The sequence below is a fragment of the Artemia franciscana genome, chromosome 6 (genome assembly GCF_032884065.1).
Source record: "Artemia franciscana chromosome 6, ASM3288406v1, whole genome shotgun sequence".
Classification (NCBI taxonomy): domain Eukaryota; kingdom Metazoa; phylum Arthropoda; class Branchiopoda; order Anostraca; family Artemiidae; genus Artemia; species Artemia franciscana.
In genome coordinates this window covers 21,418,024-21,439,406 of record NC_088868.1, presented here as the reverse complement: position 1 = coordinate 21,439,406, position 21,383 = coordinate 21,418,024, and the positions used below count along the sequence as shown (strand labels likewise).

At 34.6% G+C, this 21,383-nt stretch overlaps 1 protein-coding gene across 1 annotated transcript in view; it reads left to right on the top strand.

Annotated features, from left to right (window-relative positions):
* The first annotated feature begins 2,952 nt into the window (after positions 1–2,952).
* The window catches only part of LOC136028180 (histone-lysine N-methyltransferase E(z)-like), a 73,486-nt gene continuing 55,055 nt past the window's right edge, over positions 2,953–21,383 (top strand). Inside the window, exons 1-3 of the mRNA XM_065705881.1 lie at positions 2,953–3,171; positions 14,943–15,187; positions 17,607–17,708. Coding sequence (XP_065561953.1) covers positions 3,033–3,171; positions 14,943–15,187; positions 17,607–17,708 — 486 coding nt within the window. The 5' untranslated portion in view covers positions 2,953–3,032. The remainder of the gene's footprint in view (positions 3,172–14,942; positions 15,188–17,606; positions 17,709–21,383) is intronic.

The following is a 21,383-nucleotide window of genomic DNA, read 5'->3' as shown; positions in this document are numbered from 1 at the left end:
TTTCTTTTTCTTTGATGACAAATTTTCAATTAAGGTATGTGTTTCTGGTAATTTTTTACAAAATAATGTATGTTTTTCACTGCCAAAATTTGTTAGGTTAAGTAAGGTCAAAAAGTGCTTAAACTTGAACTAGCAAAATAAGCATTTATTATATTTGTAAAGAACATACAAAAAGGCATCAAGTGGTATATTCACTTTATTTATAAATCAAAATATGAACAACAAGAAATTCACCCCTAACATGCCTAATTTGCAAATATATAGCCCAAATTATATATTTCCAATGTTTTCTGCCACCTTTTACCTGTTTTTCCAGTTCTTGTTTTGCCACAGTTGCCTCAATTAACAGGTACTAGGGTTGAGGGATACATTGGCAGAATCAATAGAAAATATGTAATTTCAGCTATAGATTTCCATATTAGGAGGGTTGGGGCTAAAGTAGAGCAGGGCTGCATGTAGAATGTGTATGTAGAAAGCTATAATTATTACGTAAATTACAAAGAATCATCTTTTTTTAACAGGTTTTCTCCTATAGGTCTACAGGTCCTTCTCTTGGCTTATACCACATCAAGTATTATATAACCAGAGAAGAATAAGTAGCAAAAAGCTATATATACATAAGCACATGTTATTTAACAATGACTTCTCTAGTGCTTAACTATGACCCCTTAGTAATATTAACAAGAAATGAGGGTAAAACTGGTGCGAACAGTATTACTGGCTTTCATATAAAGTGAATATACCACTTGATGCCTGTTTTTATGCTCTTTACAAATATAATAATCGCTTCTATTACAAATTCAGATTTAAGCACTTTTTCACCTCTTGACCTCTTAAAAATGACCTATAAATGGGGTCATTACAAATATGTAATTGTTTAGAGACAAATTTGGGCTATATATTTGCACAAGGGAGGGGGGGGGGGGTAAAGGATAGCATATATTATATATGTAAACTAACCATTGCTGTTTTTTTTATGTGTTTATGCACATCAAATTTTAATAAGAGAAATCACCAGTGCAACAGCACACACATAAAAAAATTCCAGCAATGGTTAGTTTACATTTTTAATATATGCTATACTTTAACCCCACCCCTGATATATATACCCTGATATATGATGACCCCATATATAGGTCATTTTTAAGAAGTCAAAAAGTGCTTGAATCTTAATTTGCGGTAGAAGCAATTATTATATTTGTAAACAGCATTAAAAAAGGCATCACGTGGTATATTCACTTTATATGAAAGCCAGTAATACTGTTTGTACCAGTTTTACCCAATGGTAAAACTGGTGCAAACATGTATAGGTAACAGAAAAAGTGAAATTTAGTGTAAATGACAATCAGGAACTGGATAATTGGAGTTCAAAGAGCGTGGTGATTTTTTAGTAAAAAAAAAACACTTCCCTGGCTAGTTTAGGACTTGTAATTAATGAACCTACTGAAACTCACTGTTTCATTACTAATCTATTTTTTTAAATGTTATATAATTCACAAGCACTGATTTTCCACAAAAGTTAGATTTATAAATTTTACAATATTATACTGTTTTCTTCTTCTTTGATGCCAAATTTTCAATTAAAGTATGTGTTTTGTTCATTTTTGACAAAATAATGTGTGTTTTTCACTGCCAAAATTTGTTAAGTTAGCTAAGGTCAAAAAATGCTTAAATTTAAAAGAGGAATATAAGCAATTATTATATCTGTAAAGAACATACAAAAAGGCATCAAGTAGTATATTCACTTTATTTTTAAGTCAAAATATGAAAAAACAAAAAAATTACTCCCGACCTGCCTAATTTGCAAATATATAGCCCAAATTATATATTTTAAATGTATTTTGCCACCTTTTAGCCTACTTATTTTTCCAGTTCTTGTTTTGCCACAGTTGCTTCAATTATCAGATACTAGGGTTGAGGTATAGATTGGCAGAATCAATAGAAAATATGTGATTTCAGCCTTAGATTTCCATATTAGGAGGGTTGGTGCTAAAGTAAAGCAGAGCTGCATACTTCTCTAGTGGTTAAGTATGACCCCTTAGTAATATTGACAAGAAATGAGTAACAGAAAAAATGCAATTTGGACTAAATGGCAATCAGGAACTGGATACAGGCTAAAGGGGGCCAAAAACAGGGCTGTATAATTGGAGTTCAAAGAACTCGAATTATACAGTGATTTTAAAAAAATCACTGTATATAAGTGATTTTTTAGTGAACTAAATGCTTCCCTTGCTAATTTAGGACCTTAAATTGATTAGCCTACTGAAATTTACCTATCCTATGCAATTGAAATATTTTACCTTTTCAGAGCATTAAGATAATCCATCACAATAAAAAAAAATATCCAAGGCATCTTGAATGGAATGACTAAAAGAAGACAAATGAAAATCACAATTTGCAATCTAACAATTAAACTTCTGGCCACACAAATTGTATTAGGATACCCAGCTCTGAAATAATTGCTCAAGTAGCTTAGTTGTAACTTTAACTAATATTGCAATAACTTTATAAGATTTTTCTAAACCATTTTATTATCTACCTATCCCCCCCACCCAGTAAAAGAAAAAACCCACCCACCCACACAAGAAAAAAGCCAGTTTTAACTAGGGTAATAACATAGTTTTTAAGTCTATTTTAGTGCAACCTACCCAACAACAAAAAATCTGGCTCAATAACTCACCACACTGGTACACAAAAGTGGTGCCTTCATCCTGGATCCATCTGAAGACATACTCCATGATTACCTATAATTGAAACTTTTGCCTTCTTTCCGAGTTAACTTGAGACGAACGTACAAAATGTAAAAGTTGTTAAAAGTCAACTTTTCATTAACTTTCAGTCAACTTTTACAAATCGAACGCTCAAAAGTTAACTCGGAATCGCAAATAAAACGTCGAAATGCTGGTTTCAGTCAACTTGAAAAGTGAATCAAACGCAACTCTGTTCTGGACTGTGCATTTCAATTTAGGCAGGCATATTTAAAAATTCAGCAATAAGTTCGAAATCATTACAATTTTTGGAACGTAATCATAATGCGGGATTCTTCTTTAATTACTCCTGATGTTAGAAAGTTAATTCAGAAGAAATTTTCTAATACCAGAAAACTACAAAAAGAAAAATATTTAGAAGAAGTCTGCCTGTCATGGAGATCAATGAAAAAGAAAATTCAAAGTTTGTATTAGTCATCCTTTTTTTCAGTGTAAATTAGGCCTAGCCTACCTTTGATAGAGCTCTTAAGTACTTGTACTTCTAAAGTTCACTCAATTTAAGGTTTTCTGGGTATAATTTTATACAAGCTACTTTTTGTTATCTTGGAAAGTAGTTAGATAGGAAATCAAAACTTTCAGGGATGGATCTACAGACTAAAGTAGGCTATGTCCTGGAAAGGTAGCCTATATTTTCCTCATTTTTCCTCTAGAGGGCAGTGACCTTTGATAACCTTGTTTGTGCTATTAAAGTGAAACCTTGCAAAATAGTTTGTAGGCCTATGTTTAAATGAAGTAGCCTACAACAAAGCTGTTTTCAGCTTCACAACTTTGCTCAATCCTAATTTATGAGATTTTAATGATCTGCAAATACAGTTCCTAAATTTAGAAGAGAAAAAACAGTTAACTTCCAGTTGATTGACTTCTTGCTATCTCAGAAAGGGGTTAGGTTAGGTTAACATACATGCTTGGCAATACCTCCCTGGATTTTTTTTTGCTATGAATTCATTACTAGAAGTTTCATTTTCCTTGCATTATCCCTTTCCAAGATAACAAAAGTAGATTGTCTGGAATTTTACCATTTTCTAGATAAGCTGAATAGTAACTAAGACCACATTGCCTTTCCATCATAAATGTCAACAAAAAGAAGAATAATAGGAAAATCTTTTTACAATATAGTTGAATTCTACATTTGAATGAACATTTTGACCCTATGTCCAAGGGTCATCCACAGTAAGAATTATTAAAATGAAAGAGACTTACAATTAATAAAATATGACAATTAAAACTAAAATGAAAATTTTTGAAACAGTCCCAGCATCCATACTTCAGCAAGCTTCAACCAGGACTCTAGAACTTCTTGAGAGTCCTGTTTGAATTTTACAGGGCTGCATGCAAATTGTGTTCTGCTTCTATTACTCTGCATATTATGAAGTAAGAATTTGTTTCTTAACATGTTTCCTTCTCAGTAGCACCTAATCTAAACCTTTACTACAGTGGATTTTAGCAGCTTTGATGAAGAAACTTATTAATAAGATAAATGTAGTACCTTAAGGTTTCTAATTTCAATTTTCTATGCTACTACTACTACTACTAACAACTTACTACAGCACCAAGCCACATGAGACCAGTACAGCTATGCATCCTCCTTTATTGTCCTATCACAGCCTCCCTCTTTGCACCCTCTCAAGAAGTTCCTATTTTCCTCAATTCTCCCCTCTCAACAATTTTGCATTCCAATTGGGGACAGCCTACTTTTCATTTGGCCTTAGAGGGCTACCAAACAAGGGCAATCTGTCAACCTTCATCTGCAGAACATTTCCTAGCCATCTAAACCTTTTTCTCATTATAGCCCTAGAAAGCATGATTGAACCACATTTTTGTACAGTTTACTGTTAAAGAATTGTCAGTCAGATTTGTACCCAAAACAGCTTTAGACAATTTCTCTGGAAAATTTCTATCAAATCCTCCTCTGGTCTTTTGGAGTGCCTATACTTATGAACCATGCTTGACCAATGTTGTTGCTGTAGCTTCCAATACTCTAATCTTGGTTTTCAGACTTATCTTCCATTCTCCAAAACTTTTTTCAACTTTAGAAAAATCCCCTGGGCTTTGGCTATTCTACTTTCAACATATTCATTGCATCTACCTTCTTTACTAATAATACTACTTAGGTAAGTGAAATGGTCTACTTGATCAATCTTCTTGTTACCCAGCATTGCCTCTTAACCTCAACATTAATTTTCAATCCAATTCTTACACCCTGACCTCTCAAAATATCTAAAATTCATTCATTTTGCTAACATTTTTATCTAGCTTGATAATTCATCAGCAAAATCTAAATCTAAGAGAATTTCACATGCCCAACTAATACTGTTTTCTCCCATTACCTTTACTCTGCTTCCTAAGACACAGTCCCTCAAAATGATCCATATGAATAGGGATGGAATGTAACCCTGCTTAACTCCTAATTTAATGCAAAACCAGCTACTAACCTTATTTTCTACCATAATCACAGCATTCTTGTCATTCTTGTACTTAGCATTAATCATTTTAATGTATTTATTGGGTATACCATATAAGGATATGACCTTTGGTAAAGCTCTTATGACTTATGCACTTCACAATTATTAGTTTAAGAGGGAAAATTTGGTCAACACCTGCTCTCACCTTCCTAAAACTGTGCTGTTCTTTTCTTAAAACTTTACTTATAGCAACTTTTAGTCTAAAAAGTATCATCATACTAAATAATTTGCTTCCTACAGAAGTCAGGCTAATGTCTCTATGATAACTGAAACTTGCTCTTATCATCTATTTTATACAATGTTTTAATTAGGGTTTTTCTAAAATTGCTAGGTTCTTCCCCTTAAAAAAAAACCTGTTCATAATTTTAGGTGTGGGGGTAATCACCAAGGGGTAACCCTGGCTGTGGCTTATCTCATTTTGTTTTACAAAATCTCATTTTGTTTTACCAGCTTCCTCTAGCCAGAGGAAGCTGGTCTCTGTAGGTAGCAAATTCTAAGTAATATGAAAATTTTTAGCCTGAGAGGTGATGTAGACAAAGGGATTAGAGAAGAACAGTGCAGTTTTAGAAAGGGAAGAGGATGTGTTGACCAAATTTCCACTCTTAGTTTAATAATTAAGAAGTGCCTGAGTTATCAAACACCTTTGATCCTCAGTTTCATAGATTATGACCAAGCATTCAATTCTGTTGATAGGAGAGCTTTAGCAAAGGCCTTATTCTTGTATGGTATACAAGACAAATACATTAAAGTTATTAGCACTATGTACAAGACTAACGCTGCTGCAGTTAAGGTAAGAAATGAGGTTAGTAGCTGGTTTCATGTTTAATCAGGAGATAAGCAGGATTGTCTTCTATTACCCTTTATATGAATCATTTTGATGGACTTTGTCTTAAGGAGCACAGGAAAGGCAATGATAGAACACAGAATCAAATGGGGAGGAAAAACTTTCTTGGACTCAGATTATGCTGATGATTTAAGCATCCTGGATGAAAGTGTAAGCAAAATAAATGAACTTCTAGAGGTTTTGTGAGTTCTAGGTGCTAGAATAGGTTTTAAAATTAATTTTAAGAATACTAAGTTGCAAAGGCTAGGAATAAGTGAAGATGAATAAGTGACATTGGGAACAAAAAGATTGATCAGGTGGGCAGCTTCACTTACCTTGGTACAATTATTAGTAAATATGGTGAGAGCAGTGCAGATGTTAATAGTAGAATTGCCCAGGCTCAGGGTGTTTTCTCATAGTTAAAAAACGTTTGGAAGAATAGGAGGATAAGTGTGTAAACCAAGATTAGTATATTGGAAGCTACAGTGATGATTCTGATCAAATATGGCTTTGAAGCATGGGTGCTCCAAAAATCAGATGAAGATTTGCTAGATGTTTTCCAGAGAAATTGCCTATAGGTTGTTCTGGATACCAGGCTGACTGACTGTATTTCAAATAGTAGGCTGTACAAAAGTGTGTAATCTCACTTTCTAGGGCTATCATAAAAGAAAGGTTGAGATGGCTTGGGCACATTCTGCACATGAAGGATGACAGATTCCGCAAGATTGTCCTTTTTGCCAACCATCAAGGGCTAAACAGAAAGTAGGTTATTCATGGTTGGGGTAGGAGGATTTCATAAAAAAAAGATTTAAGGTAAATGGGAACTTTATGGGAAAGTGTAAAGAGGGGCTTTGAATAGATTGTGATTCAGAATGAGCTTGCTTAGCTGTGTTGGCTTCAGGTGGCTTGGTGCTGCAGTGAGTTGTTAGTAGTAGTTGTCTATGTGTTTACTACTTGATTCAGAAGAAGAAATAGCAGATGATACAAATGAGTTTTGATATTTTTCAAGTTTCATTTCTACTTTGTATAGCAAGTAGTTACTATTTATCCATAGTTGTTATCTATTGTTTATTTCTCTTGATAGTTTATGCTGTAATTTCTAAAAATATTTTTAAATTACACTAACTTAAAGTACATCACCAAGTTATGGGTGAGGTTGACATTTGTAGAGTGAGCTGCATTGCAACAGCCTCTACCTGCTACTTCTCAAAACTTTCATCATAAAAATTGTTTCAGAAACAAGACTGGCCAAACTTACTCTGACCTTACAAGGTTTCTAATGCTTTGGGGTCATTTGTTTGACCTATAAACTAGCTTATATGTTGTGAATTAGAGAGAGACAAAACCAGAGAAAAAAAATCCTTTTCAGCTTGACCTACAGGAGGACCTAGATTTCAAATAACAATAGTGAATTCAGCCATTTGATTGCAGTAAATGAAAAGCCTGGTTTGGGAAAATATTGTTTTAGGTAAGGAGCACATTTTAAAAGTAATGGTGGCCAACTTGATGCCTCTTAGTGTGTACCTACCATTATCTCTTTCTCTTTCCCCTTCATTTTGCTAATTGTTTTAAACAACAATTGTTAGCATAATTAGTTGATTCTTGCCAGCTTAAAAAATAAACTGGGCTTGTTGATTATTACAGGGTTGTAAAAAATAGTTTCAAACAAAAATTATATGCTTTTTTTTAACTCATTCATGTTGCCATAAATAAGTTTGGTTTACTTTTACTAATAAATAACAAAGCTGAGACATTTTTTCTCCTGTAACCCCATAACTCAAAACATATATTTTTGCCTGCTAAAAATATTCTTTCTTCCTTCAACCCAAGTCTTTTCCACATCTGACTTTAAAAATGGTTCTATCAAAAAGTTTCCAAGCATAAGTTTTAGGTAAATCTCTTAAACATTTTAATAAATTTAAATGGATGGTATATCCCTTGTATTACAGGGGCAATAGTGGATTTTCTGCTTTTGAAAAATTTTCTTCATATTTTCTTACTCCAATTTACTCCAATTATGCCGTCTTACTCCAATTTTAGTCATCAACAAAATTGATAAAGATTTTCTTCCTTTTTTGGGATTTTCTAGGGATTTTTTTTAGGGATTTTTTTGGGAATAAAAAAATTTACAACACTGATTACAACTATTGGTTTTAACTTTGCTTGCATTACATTACATCAATAGTAAAACCCAGCCTTAACACACCTATTTTGAACAAAATTCTAGATGGAGGGGTCATATTCCACTTTTCCCTCCTAACATTGCTGCCCATCCAAATTAATGCTCTGGATTCATACCTGCTAATGCCTCTGCATAGTCTCATGTGCGTGTATTAAATAAAAAAAAACAAGTTTTTTTAAATGAAAGTAAGGAGCAACATTAAAACTTAAAACGAACAGAAATTACTCTGTATATGAAAGGGGCTTTTCCTCCTCAACGCCCCGCTCTTTACAAAAAAGTTTCTTACTGTTTTAAAAATAGAGTTAAGAGAAAGAGTCAAACTTTAGCGTAAAGAGCAAGGCGTTGAGGAGGAAAAGCCCCTTTCATATACAGAGTAATTTCTGTTTGTTTTAAGTTTTAATGTTGCTCCTTACTTTCATTTAAAAAACTAGTTTTTTTATTTAATTTCTAAATGTTTTTGAATCAATGCATGTTTTCATTTTGGCTCTCCACAGAGGAATAATTAACACGAAATTTGCAAGTTTTTTTTTTGGCTAAATGGCTTTCTCATAGTTTTGATCAAATGATTTTGAGAAAAAAAGGAACAGTGGAGGAAGCCTAGTTGCCCTGCGATTTTTTGGTTACTTAAAAAGGCAACTAGAACTTTTAATTTTTTACGAATGTTTTTATTAGTAAAAGATAAACGTAACTTATAAATTTGCTTACGTAATGAACTTTTGTAATCTCATGTTTTTATTACATATATGAGGGGTTCACCCCCTCGTCATTACCTCGCTCTTTACACTAAAGATTAAATTTTGTCCCAATTCATTAAGAATGACCCCAAATCACAAAAGTTGTAGAATAAATAGTTGAAATCACTAAAAATACTTTAGCGTAAAGAGCGAGGTATTAGGAGAATGTGAGCCCTTCATATGTGTCATAGTTTCTGTTTGTTTTAAGTTTTAATGCTGCTCCTTACTTCCAGTTGAAAGAAGTTTTCATATTTATTTTTTCTTTTTTTTTAAGTAATGCTAGAATATCCTGCGCTCCCTTCATGGAAATTTTCTTCCCCCATGACAAACTCCTCGATGGAAAGTTCCCCCAACATATCCCCCTCTTGTCAACCCCTCCCCCAACCAAAAAATCCCCTGAAAACGTCTGTACACTTCCCAATAAGCATTACTATATGTAAGCACTGGTCAAAGTTTGTAACTTGTAGCCCCTCCCAAGGGGACTGTGGGGGAGTAAGTCGTCCCCAAAGACATAGTTATAAGGTTTTTCGACTACGCTGAATAAAATGACTATCTCAGAATTTTGATCCGTTGACTGTTTTGTTGAACGAATTGTAGAACAATTAGCGTAGGAGTGGGCCTAGGTGCCCTCCAATTTTTTAAGTCACTTAAAAAGGGGACTAGAACTTTTCATTTCCGTTAGAATGAGCCCTCTCGCAAGATTCTAGGACCACTGGGTAGATACGATCACCCCTGGGAAAAAAAACAAACAAACAAACAAATAAACACGCATCCGTGATCTGCCTTCTGGCAAAAAATACAAAATGATGACTTTTAGGTGGTGTTTCCTCCTATTTTCTAAAATAAGGCAAATTTTCTCAGGCTCGTAACTTTTGATGGGTAAGACTAAACTTGATGAAACTTATATATTTAAAATCAGCATTAAAATGAGATTCTTTTGATGCAGCTATTGGTATCAAAATTCCATTTTTTAGATATTTTGTTACTATTGAGCCGGGTCGCTTCTTACTACAGTTCATTACCACGAACTGTTTGATTACATATTTGTGTGTTAGGCTTGGTCAAAGCACTTGGTAGTACTATGCCCAAGTATGGCACATGTTGATTGTTTTCAGTATTAACTCCTCAGTTGTTCAATTACTCCATTTTTGGTATAGTAATTTGTATCTTAGGCTACAGTCAAGTCTGGGTTTTCAGAGAATATTCCTGCCAGATCTGGTGTTCATCAGGTGAGAATGCTATCGTTTTATCTGCTCAATGCTTGCATTCACAATGTGCTCACGAGTTCAACTTTACCCATACACAAGTTCACTTCACTGTGGGTCATTAACTTGATAGTTTTGTGATTTTGTTTTACTTAAGTATTGAAGAACTTGAACTTGACAAAGCGCATATTGTGTTCCAATTTTATTTGACACCCCACTCAATATATTTAAAAATTTCACCTTAATATCCTAAGCTTTTTATGAGACCAAGCATCAAACATACCTCTCTTTCCTAAAAGCAAAGTTTGTGTAAACATTAGGCAGCTTGCATAACTTATAACCTATCCTCCAGGGCTGTGGGGGGTCAAGTCATTCCTGGAGACATAGTTGTTTAACCTTTAGACATTTTTGAACAAAATTGCTATCTCAAAATTTTGGTTTGACGTGTTTGGGGGGAGCATAGCTAAAAAGGGTATGGGGGGCTGGTTGTCATCCAATTGCTTTTGACTCTTAAAAGGGCACCACAACTTTTTATTTCTAATGATATGAGTTTCATCCATTGTTTTTAAAACTTTGTTGTAAAGTTTTCTGTGTGAAGTGTTTGTGGGGAAAAGAAATAACACACTGAAGTCCAACAGCACTACCACCTTGGTTACCATATGGAGTGCCCCCCCCCCCCCCAAGGAAATTATAGCCAAGTAAACAACACAGCATTTGCAGGACTCTAATTAATGGGTTGGTAGGCTTTTTGGGGCTGAAAAAACTCTTTCTAGCTAATTTATCTATTTATGGTTTGTCTCCCTGTAGCATAATAATATTTACAAGTATGAATATATAATGAGTCAGAGGAAATAAGCTTAATATTTCTTGTGCAGAATTTCAACTCTTGTTTATAGAAGAGCATCACCAAGTATAGAAAACCATGTTGTGACCAAGAAGAAGCCCAATATTGCAAAAAGCCTCTATTCATAGTAGAGGTCCCAGGGATATCATGCTTTCTGGTTCTAAGCTTGAAACAATGTTAGAAAACAATTGTCATAAACTCATTCTGACTTATGAATTCAGATGCTACAAGCTGTACTTATTAAGGGGATGTGGTACCTAAAACTTACTGCTTGATTTTCAATCTCTCTCTCTTGTTGGTAAATTGTTTAAAGGACAAAGTTTCAACTAGCGACCTCTCCAGAAGACTCTGTTATCAAGATCAATCAAGAATTTGCTTTGTGTCTCTTGTCAAATTTGAAAAGTCTCAAATGAGCAGCTTTGTCTGTATGAATACATTACATCTTGACAGAAGAAAAAAAAACTACAAGAGGCAGAATTTTTATTGAACTGGTAATTTTATCAAATGAGGAAAATTTTATATGCAGGGAGAATCTTCCAAGGGGTAACTGTCTAGGGAGGGAATCATCCGGTGTGGGGGGTGGCATTAGTCAGAAATTGTAAATGTACAAACAACTAAAAAAAAAAATAATTGAAAGTCGAGTTAGAGAGAGAGAGAGAAGTTTATTAATATTAAATAGAAGACAATACAAAATACAATTCAAAATCGAATTACAATACACATAATTCCCCTCGAAAGGCTCCATGGCCAGGGATACAAGGGGGATAAGAAAAAAAAATTATTATACAAGTAATAATTTCAATAGAGCAATCACATATAGCAGTTCACAGGCAATATATTAATGAGGGATACAATATAAGCGACAACTAAAAGGAGAAAAAAAAACACACAGAGGACATACCTGAAGCCTGGGAGCAAAGTGCAGAGAGGAAAACCACACACCACTAACAAAACACAGGGGACATCAACTCCTCAGAGGAAAAAAATTAATTTATTTGATTCCTTGCTAAATGATCCTTAAGAATCCTTTTAAAAGTCCCAAACGAGTGGCATTTATGCACTGAAGAAGGTGTAAATTCCAGACCTGTTGACAAGCAATGTGGGGATTGAAATCTGATCGATTCTAGTTCAAAAGTGTTCTCTTTGGGTTGCGCGAAAGGCAATTATCTAGATACTATAAATACATAAACAACTTGGAAATTTTCGTTGAAAATCAAATTCGAAACCATGGCCTACTAGGATCCTATTTTAACCTGAATAGACAAATTTTAGTGACAAGGACCACTAAGAAACGTATGTTTAGGCCTGATATGAAGTAATTGCGTATAGAAGTAAAATTAATTCAGCTAGAAACTAACCTTGCTAGCCAGACCTGAATGTGTGAGGGCTTTATTTATCCATCAACTCGCCCAGGAATGGCTGACGGATTGCCACATATTACAGATTGTCACATAAAATCTATGGAGTTTCAGAAACATTTTCTGTTGCCAGAAATTTTTGTCGCGGTTGGTTTTTTTCCACATGGATATCTCCTTTGCCAAAATAAACAACAAAAAACCCTAGGTTGGGGTTGTAAGACTCCAGCTGCATCCAAACTTAATAAAAACAACTATGGTTCCTCTTTAAATTGATGCTGTTTTTATTATCAAAGAAAACACCTTTATTTCTCTTAAGCCTTTATTCCTCTTTCTTGGGTTTGGCAAGGCCACTCTTTCTAAGATGTAGAATATGTGACAAAAATTTGCGCAAGGGGGGGGGGAGGTGACTGAATACCATGAATATATAAACAATTAAATTAAAAAGAATTTTTTGGTAATTTGAAATAAGCCTTACCAGGGTCTTAACCTAAACAGAAAAAAAAGATCAGTGATAAGGACCACAAGAACCATTGACAAAATACGCACTAAAACATATATGAGTACAAATTCATGAATGTATAAGAATAAATTCATGAATTTATACAGGTCCAATAATTATGACTTTGGGGATGCACCCCCACCCCTCCCACAGCCCTCAAAGCTAGAGCCGTAAGTTAGGTAATTGGTTCATTGTTTATGCATAGTAAATGCTATTGAGAAAGGTATGCATGTTTGACCTTTACTTTCCAAAAGGATGAAGAGTATTCAGGTGAGGCTTTCACATTATGTGTATAAGGGCTGTCAAAAGGCTGTAACTCAGGAATGTCTGATATTTGGAACTTTCAGGAAATGATAAGGGAGATGATCAATTGGTTGAAAATCATAACTAAATAATCAAATCTTGTCCAAAATTTACTTAGAATGTAATATTTTAATTCTGAAGCAGAAAACTGAAAAAGCGGGAAGCTACCAACCAATTTACAAGTGCTGATACAGACACTGAATTGTAATTACCTTTTCTTGAATAACCTGTCAATCAAGGCTGGTGACAGCACAGGAATTCCTAAAGCTGCCAGATCAACCAAATGCTAATTCATTTGAACTGATTTTCAGTATTTTTTGAGCAGGAAGGCTAAAATATTTTTAGGGATTGACCTTTCCTGAAGCTCCAAATAATGAAAAAAAACCAACTCATCAAAAGTGGATATCTCTATATCTGGTCCTAATTGAAAGAAACTAAATGGTTTTTCTAAGATATCTGGGAAATTTGGTGTCGGCTTTTAGTTTTCTCTCGTTTATTTAAATTTATCTCTGTTCTACAAGTTGTACAAAAGCCGTCAACATAATCCTAAATAGTTTGACCACACCATCTAAAAACGTTTATAAAGGACAAGATAGGGCAAGTCTTTTAGGTACCACATCCTCTTAAGAGTTTTAGAAACTACTCTGGCAGGAAGGATAGGGTGCATAGGCAGTGATTAGGGCTCATGATGAATAATGAAGGTGACAAGTCATGTTTATGTTGGAAAGGTATTATTATTATTTATGTTTATTATTATGTTTATTATTATGTTTATCTTAAAAGGTATTATTAATAGAATGCTAATTGCAAATTTTAGGACTAAAAAGTGCAGGGTATCAGTCATAGTAGCATTTGTCCCTGTAGAAACAACTGATGGAGATCCTTGTGACTGAAACGAATTTTAATTAGAGCTACAGGAACAAATAGACTGGATCCCAAACTGAATTAGAATATCTTTTTGAGGAGATTTTAATGCCCAGGTTGGTACAAATATGGATAGATGGTTTCCTTGCCTAAGTAAAAATGAAAACACAGATAAAAGGGCCTTTCAAATGAAAAGACGCCAAAAAAGGCATTTTTCAAAATCTAGGATGGGGTGAAAACTAGGTGGAAATAGGCACCCCTCTCCCCTCTCTTGATACCAATAGAACTAACGTAAAGGTAAAATTACGCGTTAAAGCGTTATTGCACTGCCTATGATACATTGTTATTTCTTAGTACTTATGACATTACTCGGAATCAATATTTTGTGTTTCATGATAAACAGATGCCAAGGTTATAATAAATGTTTTTCAAATACAAATAACAATAAAATTAAAGTAGTCTATCGCTGGAATGTGGGCAACTTTCTGTTCGTAAAACAATTATCAATCAGTTTGGATTTTGTTTGAAAATGGAATAAAAAGATTACGCTGAAATATTGTGAGGAGCAAGTTGTCTTTGTGCCAGTGCAAAGTCACTCCGGTTGGCATTTGTTAATTTTATTTCTGCATAATTTTATGTTGTTGTTTCTTTTTTTTTTAGAAGGAGTGCACCACAATAGAAACCATTGGTTCCTCATTATGTACAATGTGGTTTCTGGCTTCAATTATCAGTTACTTAGTTTCCTGATGTTCTGTTATTCGTTTTTCTTTATTCGAAACCGTTGTTTTTTGTTCTTGTTTTTTTACGTTGCTCGTGGAGAAAGGATAAGACAGAATTTGGAAAATAACTGTTAAAGAATTTTAACCAATAGTATTTTGAGTATTAATAAATACATTTCAGCGCAAAGCGAAGAGGAATTTCTCCGCTGGTCTTCATCAAATGCCACCTGGGAGTGTGCAGCACCTGAGGATGAAGATAAAAGCACAGTCAAAAGCAAAAACACAGTGGCAAAATTTGGTGTAGTCACTGTCCATGGTAATGGGAAAGATATATCCGAAGAACATGTAGTTCCAATCACATTTATTGATCAAATCACCACCATACCAACAATGTATACATGGGCTCCTCTTCAACAAAATTTCATGGTAAGATCTAAGCTCTTCAGTTGGGATATCGTTGTTATGAAGTACAAAAGATGTATCTCGTATTTTCAATAGATAGTATACATTTATTCTCACAACAACATTAAATGGAGTAATTTGATAAATTAACACAACCATCCCCTAAAACTCTTAATAGGCTGTGCTTAAGGAGATTGCGAGATAATATTTATTAGCATGTAGTGGTGACACTTCTTTTTATGAATTAATTTTAAAAAAAGGTTTTCCGAAAAAAAAAATTGCAAAAAAAGTAAAGAGCCTTATTAAAACTTAGAACGAGCAGAAATAAAATCATATAATGATTCAGACTTGAAACTAACAGAAATTGCAACGTATGAATAAATAAAATCCCAAAACCAATAGAAATTAAAATGAATGGTTAATTATGATGACGAAAATAATTATTTATGATAAAATGAAAATGGATAATTAAAATAATGTCGTTAAACTTAAAAAAATAGATAACTTCTACAAATCCGAATCTTCCCTAGGCCCTATCACATCTAATGATGGAGATATTTTCACTGACGAGAGCGCTCTATTGTCTGCCTGGAAGGATCACTTCTCTTCACTACTAAACCTAGATTGTGTTAGCCAGCCCGACTCTGACCTTCTTCAAGTTGCATCTAACACCCCTGAGGCCGCGCGTGAGAGTGTGCAGCACCCTTTGACCTCTACAGAAATCCTAAAATCTCTGAAACGGATGAAAAACAACCGAGCCCCTGGAATCTGTGGTATCCCTGCAGAACTACTGAAATATGGAGGGGCAGTGACCTTTCTCTGGCTTATTGTTCTCCATAGTATTTGGTACAAAATGGATTCCAAAAGACTGGCGGGTGGGCATCATTCTGCCTCTTTGGAAACGGAAAGGCAGTCGCAAAATCTGCTCCAATTAGCGTGGCTTCACTCTCCTCTCTGTGCCCGGGAAACTCTTCGTTATGACCCTTTTGGACCGCTGTACCACTTTACTCAGAAGCCAACGAAGAATCCAACAGACTGGCTTCGTGCTAGGAAGGTCTACCGTGGAGCAAACATTAACAATGCGTCAGGTGGCAGAGAAGACTTGAGAATTTCTTCCACCGGCAATCACTCTGGCTCAAACTGAAAACAACGGGACTACCAGCGAAGTACTGCAGCCTTTTCGAGCGGCTCCATTAAGGGACTGAGAGCTTCCTGCAAGTCAATGGTAGACTCAGCCCCTTTGTTGAAATCAATACTGGAGTCTGTCAGGACTGTGCTGCTGCTCCAGAGCTCTTCAATTATGTCATCGACTACATTATGACTCGGTCTATAAACCGCCTCCAGTTTGGGTGCAGTACGGCGATAGAGTACTTTAAAACGCTGACTATGCCGATAACCTTACTCTTGTCTCTGATTCACCGTCGACGCTCACCGAAGCCCTACAGATCCTTCCTGATAAAGCCTTAAAGATAGGGCTGTCGATTAATTGTCAGAAGACAAGAGTGATGTTTGTTGAACCCCGTAACTCACCGCGTCCCCCGCCAAAGCTAATGGTCGGTGATAAACCAGCTGAGATTGTTGGAGCCGAAACCTGGCCAGTCACTCTGTCTGTGATTAACACTGTAAATATAGCCCAAACAAAACATCTTTGCCGCATTGAAGGACTACGCTGGCACGATTTCTTTAGCAATGAAAACCTCCTGACTTTAACTGCTCAAACGCCCTTCTCGGTCCAACTCGCCCAGCAAACACTACGTTGATACGGATATCTTCTTCGCATGTCCCCCCCCCGAAACTCCTGCACGAGCGATTTTTGACTTTGATCCCGTGCTGCATCGCGGAAACGCCCAAGAGATCGTCTCCCAACCAGATGGAAGGATACGGCAGGTGCCTTCTACGCCATGGCAAATATTCAGGAGGATATCCACATCCTTGCAAGAGACTGGTCTAAATGGAGGCGCCGTGTAGCATCACTCGACGCCGGAAGCATTTTGGAAAGAGCATTAAGTCAAGTAAGTAAAGCCTAAACTTTCTAAAAATAGAGTGTCGTTTATGCTTTACTGAATCGATTTGTATTTGGATCAGTTTGTTGTTATTTACTTGACAATAGTCCAACAGCAAACTAATGTCGCAAGGCTGATCGACGTCTACATATAAGAGTTACCGTAAACAAAAATAGGGCCACTCCTCTCAAACGTTCTAAAAGGCTTGATTTCCACTTTGAAAAGCGATATGCAGTTCAAACATTAGCCTTTAGCGAATTCTGTATTATTTTCGTTTTGAGAGAAATAATTATGTTCTACTTTTGATTGCATTTGTTTTTATTACTTTCTGTATCTGAAAGCAGCAACCTTATATATATATATATATATATATATATATATATATATATATATATATATATATATATATTTGGTTATTAACTGGGATTTCCTCTGAATAGGTTGAAGATGAGACTGAGCTTCATAACATGCCTTATATGGGTGACGACGTTGAGACCCACAAGTCATTTTTTGATGAGCTGCTCAAAAACTATGATGGAAAGGTAAAACAAAGGCTTTATTTTTGATCTAGTTACTATGGAGGCATAGTATTTCAGGATTCAAGAGTATAACTGACTGTATTCACATTTTATATTATGCATAGATGGACACATGTCCTACCTATAGATGGTGAAGGAAATGGAGGGGCTTTCCCCAAGGGGAAATCTCTCTCCTTTTATCCCCCCCCCCTGTATTCAGGTGTGCAGCCTTGGAGTTTAAAGCATTATTGATTCATTTTTTCCTGTATTAAATAAACTTAAAGTCTCACTTCACTTCCCACTGGTTTCGAATATTATAATAAAAGTTTAGTAAATGTAATGATTAACAACATTTCTTTAGCATTGTTAGCCTGCGCAAGAAAGTTAAAAATAAGCACATAGAGCATTACTATTAATCTTTTTGATCAGTATAGGTATTCCTGAGCTACCCCCTCGTTCTAGATCAGTTTGAGGCATGTCCTAAATAACTACAAACTGTGGCCTATATATAAAATTTTCATGTTTTGTCTCCTCTTCTGAGGATGAGACCTCTGCACACGTTTGAAATATTTTGGCCACCATTTTCCAGAGAATGATTCTTGGGTTCCTGCCAGACAACTCGTTGGGAAGAGTTTTCTCTCTTGTTTAGGCTACTGGTATGAAGGGTACCGCGGATCATTTTCCCGGGGGGGGGGGAGCAGACGTCAGAATAGCAGTGGTGGTTGAGCAAAGGGAATATATTTTAGGATATTCCTTTTAAGAATAGATTTATTTTTAAATGCATCAAGAAAAAATTCTCAAATACAAAGAACACCTAAATTTCATGCAAAATGAAACAAACAGTAAATTTTAGACGATGAGGATTTCTGGGATGAATCCATTTAATCAATAATGTATTTAATTATTATGCATCAAATCTTAGAAGAAAATCAGACTCAAACCAAAATTACAGAGAGATTTATTGCTTCTGAAGGTTATAACAGATGTAGAATTGTCTTTATGCAATTTCTAAGCCTAAGAGTAGATTACAGAAGGAGTAGAGAAACTCAAAATCATCTTACCTGTATAGATACCATGTTTTGATTTTATAATGGTCATGTAAAAAGCACTTCTGTCATAAAAGGACAATTCCCCCCCCCCCTCGAACTGAAATCCCTTATATCTCTAAACATTTCAAAAATTACAAAATATCGAAAGGAAAAAACTAAATTTAAACTTACAATGTAGCTGTCAAATTGATCCTCTCTCTTTTGATTGTCTAATTCAACGGAATAAAATGAACAGTTTCAAACAAGAAAAAAATATCTCAAGAAGATCTTATTAAATAATCTGTGATAACAAACTCCAAGTAAAAAGCAAAAATTAAAATGTAGAACGGTACGAATCAGCTTACTATTGTTAATACATACATTTTAACAGTATTTAACCAGGGGTTTATGGGACCGGTACCCCATAATGTATTTTGGTTAGTCCTTGGTATGATTTTTAAAACAATCAGAAATTAAATTTAAAAAGAACAACAGTTTTTCAACTGATACTAAGGAACAGATTTGAAACCTATTTTAACAGATTATATTTTATATTAAGGAGACTGTCTCTTCCTTACTTTTTACTCTGAAGTTTGGCTTTTGTCCAAATTCTTAAAAGAATATTTGCCAAAACATAAGGGCCATTGAATTGTAAAAATAAGGCTTTTCAAAGCACAAAAGAACTTCTGTTTAATGAGCGAGGTGTTGAGGAGAGGGCAGCCCCCCTTATATAAAGAGTAATTTCAATTTTCTTTAAGCTTTAAACTTGCTCCTTGCTTTTATATTTAATTTTATTTGAATTGTTTAATACACTTCTAAAAAGGTACATTTTTGTGAACACAATATTTTGACTAACGCAGAAAAAAAAGGTCAATATTTTAGTGATTTCTGTTTGAGTTTTGATGGATAGCAACGCATAGAAACAAACATTTTTCTAAAGGCGATGAGAAAAGTCATGGGAAGTAAAAGTAGGTAAAAATAAAAAAAGAAGAGTAATTACATAGAATACACGAAACAATAGCCTACTTATGAAAAATAGGATATAAATCCCCAGCATTCAGTTCTATTCAGCAATGCTGAAGCGTTGGACGGACATTTTTGAACAATAGAAATATCTTTTAACTAGGTTATCAAACATCAAAATATTTAATGCCTTCAGACTCAGTGATTATAAAAAGTAAAGCGTCTTCAAAGTGAAAGATTAAAACTGAGATTAAGTAAATCAAATAAAAATTTCTATTGCAGGATGTTATTGAGAAAGGCTGGAAGTTTTGAACGTCACTGAGTGATATCGATATTTTTAATTGAATTTTGAATACCGAATACCAAGATGCTCATTACTTTTATACTTCATAATTAAAAAAAATTAAATCTTCTTCAAAGTAAACAACTAGATTAATACAATTAATCCTGGTAAAAAAAAAAATCATAATAAAGCTAAAAAAAACCGTATCCGTTCAGGGGGATGATACAGAATTATACATTTCTGACTATAGTGGCTTCAGATATCAGCTCATCGGTACTCGTGCAAAACAAGTGAAAATTGATGGATTATTTATATCAATATTGCCGCCTTTTTAATTTATTTTCCTTTCTTTTTCTATACTTGATCAAACTTTTTATGCACTAAGAACTTAGGATGTTTAACTCCAAGCTCGAAACAAATACATACTTCGAATCACCATAAAAAGCTGATTCTTTTATTTAATTTTATTAATATTTAGGTTATTATGCTTTTATTATTGATAAAGGTCGCCTTTTACTTACCATTCATTACTTTGAAGAATTTTTTTCTACTCAAACCAAATCGTATAGTAAAGATGTTTGCGGAAAACCGGAAAGGGGTCATTCAGTAACAAATTAAAACTTATATTGTCCTAGGCTGAAACCTATTGGCAGGCAGCGACACACATTTTTTTCCCTATTCTGATCTCTTTCCTTTGGTTTTCTCGGAATTACTTTATAGTCCCGAATTTCCTAGGAGGGGGGGATGCCCCCCCCCTGTCGGCATTCATGACTGGTATGAACCTTGATAAAAGTGGATGTATTAAAGTTCTGAAAAAATTATTTATACTTTCGTCCGTTAGAACTGTGAAAGTTTTTTAATAATCATAAGAAAAAGGCAAAAGTCTAAAAAGGAGCCGATGACTTATCTCTCCCTTATTCCTACTATATTTTTTCGGAAAATATAGGTAGGACAAGTACGAAACAGTTTTGTCCCCCTCCTGTGTGCATGCGTGAACCTAGGTAAACGTGGTTTTACTAAAGATCCGTATTATTATTTGGAACTTTTGTCTAATAGCAGTGTGAAAGCTTTACAACTATCATAAGAAAAAAAAAATTAAAAATGACTCATATCTCCCCTATTCTACTTGAGTAGTTTTTTTTGGAGCTTGTCGGCTAGACAGTTGTGAAAAAGCTTTGTCCAGTGATAGTTCTAAGTTGTTATTTGGGTTGTTCTCTCAGTAGATTAAATATTCGCTCGAGCGTGAATAGAAGGGAGGGGGTGGGAATTACTCTTCACCTAGATTTTGGAAAATGGATCTTTTTCTTAATTTTGTTGGAACAACCGAAGAAAAAAAAAAAAAAAAAAAAAAAAAAAACACCATCCGGATTTAAACACACTTTTTTGTATCTTCATTAAAAATAAACACAAGAAAAATTTTTGCCC